General features: G+C 38.2%; 1 protein-coding gene across 1 annotated transcript; it reads left to right on the top strand.

Moving 5' to 3' along the window:
• Positions 1 to 2,949: 2,949 nt before the first annotated feature.
• On the top strand, positions 2,950 to 4,107 carry LOC138004928 (uncharacterized). The gene has a single exon (XM_068851223.1). It carries the CDS (start codon positions 2,950 to 2,952, stop codon positions 4,105 to 4,107), a length of 1,158 nt encoding a protein of 385 aa, XP_068707324.1.
• Positions 4,108 to 10,000: the final 5,893 nt, after the last annotated feature.

Below are 10,000 nucleotides of genomic sequence, written 5' to 3' on the forward strand. Positions count from 1 at the left end.
CGCGCGCTCATTGGCTAATTTTTATTGTCAATAACTGGACACACACTGACAGACACATAAACCTATAATTTTTGGGAGAATGACGCGAAATTGCTCGCGTCAGATTGAATGAAATTGAAGTTTCTCGCATATTTGTCTCGCGTTCTTCTCGTGTTTTGACTTAATTTTGACCCCTGTGCCTTTTTTGTTATTGTAAAAACAAATTGATGTCAGTTTTTCATGCGTCTGTCCTGTCATGATTGACAATGAATTTCGTCAGAACATTGTCATAGTAGTCTGCGGATCCACTCGGCTATCGCTTCGTGGATCCACAGCTACTTTGACAATGTTATGACGCAATTCATGATCAATAACAGGACAGATGCATAAAAACTGATATCAATTTGTTAAATTGCATGTAAGACAGTATCTTGAAATTGTTGAAACTAGAGTGAGCCATCTTTATGGGAGACCATCCCATGCGGTGACCTCCAATAATTGAGAGTATCCTCGTCGTCGTTTTGTCTTCTCTGATCTGATCCACTCATTGTAAATTTCAATGGTAGTGTTCAGGCGTTCAATCGAATTGTGAATTCTTTTTTTCCTTCTTTCCTTTTTTTCCTCTATACCTCTATCCTTCTCTCGTTCGAATTTCCTTCGGCTATCTTTCTGAACAATATATGTTGTTGCTGCCTTCAATGCTGACGATTCCACTGAAAAGAGATGCTTGCAATTGAAATGTATACTTTGGGTCTGATTCTGCTATAATGACCCGAATCAGGCCGGCACTTTACTGGTGACTTTGATGATACCCAGTAACTGAAATGAACTGATTTAATATATCCTCAGTTGACTTAAAGGCTGCAAGCCAGATTTGATAAAAAATCTCCTTGAAATTCACAAATACACACTAAAGATTTAGTTGGTATCGAGGCTAATTCTGCCACACAATTTCAAGAGATTGACGGAGATCTGCTTTGCGGTTATACGCAATTTTCAAAGGCCTACCTACTCTTCTGCATGTGATTTAGTCTAAATAATTAACATGACTTTACCGGAATGACTTGTTACGCTGATGATTGTTGTAGACTGCCTTTTTGGGGGAAGATGATGACAAGTGACTTTTCTATTTCATGTTGCTGGCCATTCGCCTATCTACCAGATCTTGTCACCGAAAATTCCTAACAAGGCAATGGTTATTGTGCCTAATCCACCTGCTTGGATGAGCTCTATTGGAATTGTCGTCTACTTCTGCTGCTTTCACCCGGTTCTTTTGGCTCGCAACTTTGTTTACTTCTTCCCAAATTAAAGGATGTGGTTATTGTCTGTGTTAGATGGCAGTAGAACCTTCAATCTCTTCACTTTGAATCTCCCTTGAATCTTCATTAAACTGGGAAAGCTTCTTCGCCCCGTTTCAGACTTTCCTTCTTTCAGTGTTGATTGCTTATACTGCTTTGCTTCTTTTGTCGTCTCATTTTTCCTTTTTAATCAAGGTTTTAAGACGGGTCGATGATTCCAGGAACGGTCCTTAGATTTTTCAAAACACTGATGAGCTGAATGTGTCTTTGCCTATGGCATTACCGTCGAGAGTCATGAGTGGTGGGATTTTCCAGCTATGCCTGTAGGTTTTCTGTAACCTTAAACTTCCTATAGCTTTTCGAGCTCAAATTTACTACACGCGATGTCCTCTTTGCTGACCTTCTTTATAAAGAGTTCAGAGTTCATCAACACACGGTCACTATCTCTTCCATTTTCAGCAACTGGAAGTTGCTGTTCTTGGCGAAGTTTACACAGGAATAGAAGTGCCATTTTACCACGATTCAATCAATCTTATTCCTGGTTTGGATGCCCATCGCAGCTACTCCAAATTCCTTTTTACGATAAATTTCAATGTCTTCCAGCTTAAGAACACTTTAGGATGGAACTGATTCCAGGACCCTTGAGCCTCTTTCTCCACTTTTACTACGCACAGTGAGAATACCTTTCTTTAGAGTATGATCTAGCACTTGCAGTATATGGCTGTAAACGTCAGATGGTGGTACCTGCACCTGAACAATAGTGAAGGGGTTGTCTTCTGACGGATGGTGATGAGCTTGCAAAATATGGGCCGTTGTACGAAACGAGACCAGAGCCATTCACATAAAGCACCCAAGGAGCTTATGAATCTTTCTCTAAATATCCGGGTTTCATGTACAGATTCTTATGAGGCTTTGTTTTGTACTCGTGGATTTCCATTCATTAAACCGGTTTTCAAAACTTGTCGACTATGTAACGCCAAACGATTTTACTCCTCAATGGAAGCCTTATCAGGGATTACAGCGCTAGGATTGGATCGCTCGATGCTTATAAAAACTCCTATGAATTATTCGAAGATGCAAAGCACAATTTGGAAAAAGCCGAAAGATAACGTGAGACAGCTGATTATTGAAGGCACTCAAAAAATTAAGAACTGGGAGGGACATATTTTTAACAATGAATCATTTTTGCAAATAGCCTCGATACGCCATAAACTGTACCTAACTCTCCATTAAACCTAATCTAGGGCACAAAAATTTAACCTTGTTTGACATTCTTTAAAAAAATGCGCCTAAACTCACTCGCCTGCCACACTTGTAAAATGAATAGGTGGGTTCATACCAGCGGAGTAAGTACACCTTAAGTACACCCGAGCTCAAGTGTACTTGAGATCGTCCATGTTTACTTACCGTGATGAGCGTTCATATTAGAGTTCAAAGTATGCTTTCAAGGTAATCGTGTTGTCAATCAAGTTTCGCGCGGCAAATTTCCCACGTGTATTCATCACGCTTTTCGGAGAATTGAGGGAGAATTGGAATTCTTCACTTGATCATGCGACCTAGAAACCTTCGAATTGCTTGCCTTTTATGGCTCACAATTATTTTACTGCTACGTCAAAGATCTTTGCTTTCCCATCTTTATCACTTTCACGTTTTAGAGGAAGAATTTAGGATTATGCGGAGAAACAGACGAATGTTTCTCATGATGACCCAAATCAATCAGGTCATGAATGCTCAAAGGGGACGAAGAGCTTGGGTTTGGCCTCGTCCAGAGAACTGGTTTCGACACCTCATAGCAAGCCCAGGGCTTAATTTTATGTGGAAGGAACATTTCAGAGTCACCCGAGAAACATTTGAATACTTGTGTGACCTTGTTAGGGTAAAGTTACAAAAACAGCACACGAGATTTAGAATTCCGATCAGCGTGGAGGAAAGAGTTGGCTTGGCACTCTGGCGGCTCGCAACAGGCAACAGCTATAGGAGTTGCGGTTTACAGTTTGGATTTGGAAAGTCAACGGCGAAATTCATTTGTAGTGAATTCGAACAGGCAATTTTTGAGCTAAAAGAACGCTTTATAAAATTTCCTTTTACAAGTCAGGAAATTCGAGAGAAAATAGAAGAATTTGAAGAACTGTATGGAATACCGCAAATAATCGGAGCGATCGATGGATGTCACATCGAGATAAATGCTCCACCAGAGAATCACGAAGATTATTTTAATCGAAAGCAGCATTACAGTGTCAATCTACAGGGCATAGTCGATGCAAATTTAAAGTTCATTCATGCAACTGTTGGGTATCCTGGCAGCATACATGACACTAGAGTTCTTAGGCTAAGCGGTTTATATGACTTAGCACAAAATAAGCAAATTCTCAGTGGTCCAATACGGAATATCAATGGAACAGAAGTCGGGCCTCTACTAGCTGGAGACAGTGCCTATCCACTCATGAACTGGCTCCTCAAACCCTTTGCAGATAGAGGCCGTTTGACCCAAGAGCAGAGGAAATTTAATTTAAAGTTTAGCGCACTGCGATGCGTAGTGGAAAGAACATCTGGCATGCTAAAATCACGTTGGAGAATTATGTTGAAGAAAATTGAACAAAAAACGAAAACGTTGAAAAAGACTGTAATTGCAGCTTGCGTTCTGCACAATATTTGCATTGAAAGGGGCGAACTATACGACGCAGACGAGAGCGACTCAGACGATAACCCTGCTGATGAAAACGGAGGGAGAAATGCTTTGGAAACTGGCAACAGCATCCGAGACACCCTAAAAGACTACGTATGGGAAACCTGTGAAGAAAGTCGCAACTGGACAATTGTGTACGAATAGACGTTAACTATAAAACAAAGGTTTTGTTTCAATTGTAATTTTAATTGGAAAACTGGTTGATAAATTCTGCAAAATTTAGATTGTTATTTTTGTAATTTATGTCAAATAAAAAGAATCAGTTCCTCTGAGATTGGACTGTATGTAAAACATTAACAATGAATAAAACATAATATCCTGAATGAATCCATCATGCTACCTACTTAGACGCCAAATCTTTAAAAATGTCTTTAAATCCGGAAAGTATGGCGTTTGTCTGCTTCATTTGTTTGGTCTGCGCCTCGCGAAATATTTCAGCGGAACGTTCAAATCTCTCCCTGTCTTCGTTCATGCTGCGCTCCCACATTTCCATGAAAGCTTTTTGGAAATCAGAGGACTGACCACTAGTTCCGGGCTCATCTTGTCGCCGCCGTTTTCCCTTACGGACACTATTTTCTGGCTTGTCTACTTTTCGTTTGTCAGGATGTGCGATTTCAGTTGGTGCCGAAACACTTCCACTTTCTGATGCGGCCTCTTCGCTCTCCGTAGTGAAGATAGAGCTTCCCTCAACTGCCATTTTACTGGAATTAACACTGTCCCGATGGCCCATTACGTAGTCAAAATAGTCGAAGTAAGGAAAGCCATCTTTGATTTGCTTGATTCCTGCTTCCCCGGTTTTCTGTGACTTTTGTTTAAGTAGCTTGTACTCATACTCCAAGTTCTGCTGCCGTTTCTTTATCTGCTGAAGGGTTCTCTGGCTTTGGGGATAGGCAGATTTATAAGAGGCATATATTTGGTTCCATATGTTTACCTTTTCTCTTTGAGAGGCACTCCGGAGCTGGCTGTATCTTGGACCCCACGCTTCTAGAAGATCATGGGTCTCGTCTTCCGTCCAGTCCACAGACTTTGATCGCGCTTTCTTAGTTTTAACTTGGGCGCCTTCCTCCACTGCTTGAGCACATGAAGTGCTTGCTACCACTGGGATCGGCGATATCGTTCGGGACGAGTTACTAAAGTTGCTTGGGCTGCTGAGCTGATTGTAATCATCAATACTTATTTGTTGCTGTTCGTCGAACTGGGCCCTTCCCATTTCGGACGGCCGATAAAAAGAAGTGCTGCTCGAAGGAAATGGCCAGAATTTTCTGCCAAACATCGGTTGCGATTGCTGAGGAGAGGGTACTCTTGCAAAGCGTTGGTTTAAGGTATTGCTGTCGAACAAGACACATGGATGTTAGTTGTGACTGTGGCATGAAGAGCATTTAAACAAAACAAAACAAAAACACAGCATGGAGACTTACATAAGGTCTTTGTCTAAAAAGTTGTCCTCATCCATCCCCTGGTAAGATCTATACGGATTCATTCACAGTCGTTTTTCGTCGAAGTAGAAGCAGATTTTGCGTGTTCGCGTGTTTGTGTGCTCTGAATTTCCCGCCGCACAACATGCTTGATTGACGTCCGTTTCCGGAATGTGTTTTGATAGTAGATAAGTAAGCTGGTAAGGATGGTCTGAACTAGACTTGAGAGTGTACTTCGGCTTCTTTGAAGGCAATGCATTACCATGGCCACAAAGTAGGCTACTTGAGCTGAAATTAAAGCCGTTCACATCTGAAGTAGGGCTCAAGTGTACTTAAGGTATACTTAGTCCGCTAGTATGAACCCACCTAATATCAACTCACCTTTTGCAATCTTTAAGGCCATTGTCTTCCATTTCGTCTCTCCATTTTCTTCGTGACTACTTTCAACTTTGCCCATCACGTGTGCTATACTTTATCTAAAACGAAAAATTCATAATAAAATTGTTCCCAAAAAGAAACAATGAGGACGGGGGTGTGGTGAAATCACTAGGCTTTGAACTTCGTTTTCTGAACTCAAGGCCATATTTCAGAGGAGATTATTGGTCCTCTTCAATTCTTCTTAAATGCATCATTAAAATAAAAGGGTTACTTTCCAAAGAACACGACAATTTGATTTTATCGAAGAAGAGGATAAATATCAAATTGTCACCCATTTTATTTTTTCAATATGGCAATTTGACCTGTACCAATTTCTTTGATAATTTGAAAGAATTTCACAATTACTTGATAAGAATTCATTGAAGAAACTCCTTTGAAAAACCAAATGTTCGTATCATAAAAGTATCAAGAGATTAAATTAGTACTAGATCGAGAAGTACATTTCGAGTTGTGTTAAAGCTAATTAAAACAATTGCCATTTTCCGGTTGACTTGCTCGTTTTTAACCCATCAGTTACCAGCCCAACAAATATTCAAACTTCCACACTCAAAAAATACTAAGCGTTCTGTAAATCTCAATCAGCTATGTTCTCAGATCAAGCAAGCAATAAGTGACGTAGTACCCCAGTATGTGGTGCCCCATTGTACTCGTTTCGATATTCTTTGATTGCACTCACGTGATAAGACCGGCCATGTTGGTGCCAAAACAATAGCAAAATGTAGTTACGTTTTGCATAATGATAGAGTCAAATTCCCAAAAAGACTTTCTCGCTTTTGTTCTTCCCACTAACATGGACGCCGTGACGTCAGGTGTAATCAAAGAATTTAGGCAGACATTTCCGCCCACAATAATTTGGGACCATACTACACCCTCGTTAAACGTTCGTTACCACTTTAATCGTTTTATTACGTCGTTGGTACCATTACATGGCTGCGCAAGGATACGAATTTTATCTTCGATTGATGATATAATCTCTCATCAGACGAGTGAGCACTGGGAAAAAGTGAGAGAAAATTTGCATCTCCAAGCGGCCATGTAATGTTCTGTTTATTATATGGATACTGATTAAATGTCTAGCTTTAAAACAACTTGTTGTATCCATTTTCGAATTGGAAAAAAAGTGGTAACTAGCCGTTGAAAACACGCATGTTGTGTAACATGGAACGAAATGTGAAAGTTACAGATGTACGAAAAACAAATCACGATAATCTCAAATTGAACCATAAAAATGTTAATGTAGTAGAAAACAATTGCATAAAAGGACAAGAAGGAAATCTCGATTTTTATTGCCTAATCGTGTCAGTTACCATGACGACAACTATATCCAGACATTTGAAAGATAAAAAGAATATCTTTACTGTATACGGTGAAGATATCAATTTTTAGGATTTCATCAGTATCTAGATAAAAAATAGCAAGTATAACTACTTCTCTATAAGTGAAAAGAGTGGGTAATAATATACCATTTCATTCTCTCCATAATAGACGTCGTATCATATTACTTTTGTCCTCCTCGTTAATTTTGTGAGCCTTAGCTTTTTATCTCCTATTTTGCCTTATTACTATTATTGGTATCATCATCATCATCATCATCATCATCATCATTATTATTATTATTATTATTATTATTATTATTATTACTATTATTATTACTATTACTATTACTATTACTATTACTGTTACTGTTACTGTTACTGTTACTGTTACTGTTACTGTTACTGTTACTGTTACTGTTACTGTTACTGTTACTGTTACTGTTACTGTTACTGTTACTGTTACTGTTACTGTTACTGTTACTGTTACTGTTACTATTACTATTACTATCACTATTTTACTATTACTATTACTATTACTATTACTATTACTATTACTATTACTATTACTATTATTATTATTATTATTATTATTATTATTATTATTATTTGTACATTCACAGTGATGGGGATACCCAGGAATATGAAAGTCAACTAACAAACAATAAACAAAAAATGATGAATATAAAGATTAATGAACCTATTTTAAATAAGTGTTATGTGGTATGGGGAAATCGATTCTTTCGAGTCTATGATTTAAATTCTAATCCTATTTTGTCCCAGTGTGCTCTGTACTTATTTTTCATAGTAAATAAGGAACTGTATTTATCACGCCCCGACTTTGCAATGATCAGTCTATAAAAAGTTACGAATTAAATATTAATTATAAGATAAATCTGTATTTTACAATACACCCTTTACAAAACGTAAAAACGTCTTTAAAAAACAGATATTATATAAATAGATATGATAAGACAAAAAATAAGTCATGATAATGACTTGACGGCTGGTATTTTACACTGGCATAAATTAATTGCATGAAATATCATGTATATCTTGTTTGATATTAGGTAGTTTTACTACATTGTAAATCAAGCACTGCTTGACGGAGACTAGAAATATGAGTTGCATAGAATTGTTGTCAAAATACCTGTTAAGCATTCGTTGTGAAACACCTCGAAATTTTCTTCCTCGATCAAGTGTCCCGTTCGCCATTATGCAATCATCAGCTAATCCCTTTGATAACATGATATAGACGGAACCTCGACCATAAAGTTTTTGACCAGACCTCCATATCACAACTATACAACATGGGTATCAATTATTCAGGAAGAAACGCCGTGAAAATGGCGTAAATCTCAAGAATTTCGTTTCGCCATAGAGTTTCCTGAGTTGGAACGTGGCAGGAAAATTAATTAGCAATTCAAATGTGCAGCCAGAATGCGAATTCCCCCGCCATGTTGTTTCCTTTTAAATGTAAATTTGAACCCATTTGGAAGAAAAGGTGAGTTTTTTTCCTCATCCAATCAACAGAGACCGCAAGAAATCGTCCTTCTGAAAAGACTCAAAAGAAAGACTTTTCTCCTCGTGTATACACATATATTTACTTTAATGTATTTGTATGATCATTTTCATTTTCTCCCATAGATTTTCGAAACTTGTTGCCACATTTTGGGTTGGGGAAGAGAGAGTAGGGTTTGCGCAGTGGTGAGAACATTCTCCCTCATTTGTGGGTAGATTGTTTTTGGTTGTCTATTTTGTTGCTTTCCAGCTACTCCGGTTTTCCACTTCCATCAAAAACCCAACGTCGACATTTCACTTGATCAGCTTTAACTTCTCGTTAATCAATTTTGGTTTTCGAGCTCAGCAATTTGTAGAGCACTTGTGCTTAGCTAAATAAGACCGAAAAACAGTGACGATGATGATGATGACGATGAATATTATTATTATTATTATTATTATTATTATTATTATTATTATAAATATTAGCAGTAAAACGTAAGAATGCCTCCTTAAATGAGATATTGACAAGGCGCAATCGCGTAGCTTGTCATTATCATAGCCTAAAATAATTAGTAAAAAAAAGAAATTCTCAAATGATATAAGAAACCCAAAACGTCATGGGTAAAAGTTTGACCAGTTCATAGGTCCTACGCAGTGAGAACTTTGAAACTCCGTGCAATGTTAAGGGTACCTGAGATGACTGCCTTTTGCATATCCAGTAAGATCTTATCTGCCCTGACACCTACAAGTTCTTTAATACTATCTAGTGTCTTTCGTGATACGCCCCCGAGCACATATATGATGATGTTGTGCTGTGCATTGTTATATATGTTCTTATATTATTATTATTATTATTATTATTATTATTATTATTATTATTATTAATCCGCGATGTCCTTCGATCGTGCTGCTGCTAACAACCTTGAATGTTCAGGACCCCTCTCAAGATCGATGTGTGTTGTCCCAATCAATTTAGTTCCCCCTGTGTAGCAAGCTAATTATGTATTACTACTACCTATGCCATCCTCTCGGATCTGGTTAATCTTGTAGAACAGAAGGGAAGAAACAGTACTTTCAATTTATTTTTTAAACGCATTTTTTAACCTAAAAAGCTACGAAACAAGTTGAGAGATTTATGGATGACACCTTGCGTATCCAGCAACATGGCAGCGGGAGAAAATGTCATCGTGAACAAAGTGCAGTGCGCACCCTTCACCTTCAGTGTTACCTCTTCCCATTTCCCTCTCTTCACGCATTTTTTTCTCCCTTTAAAGTTTGACGCATGCGCAGTGCCTTAACTTGCTCATGCAAGGCTTAAGGACAGTGCCTACTATTGTTATGGAGCATACGTTCTGCGCATCTCGAGAT

This window comes from Montipora foliosa, chromosome 6 (assembly GCF_036669935.1).
Source record: "Montipora foliosa isolate CH-2021 chromosome 6, ASM3666993v2, whole genome shotgun sequence".
Classification (NCBI taxonomy): Eukaryota; Metazoa; Cnidaria; class Anthozoa; order Scleractinia; family Acroporidae; genus Montipora; species Montipora foliosa.

Coding starts and splice junctions, on each gene's coding strand:
- LOC138004928 (XM_068851223.1), top strand. CDS start 2,950: ATGCGGAGAAACAGACGAATGTTTCTCATGATGACCCAAATCAATCAG.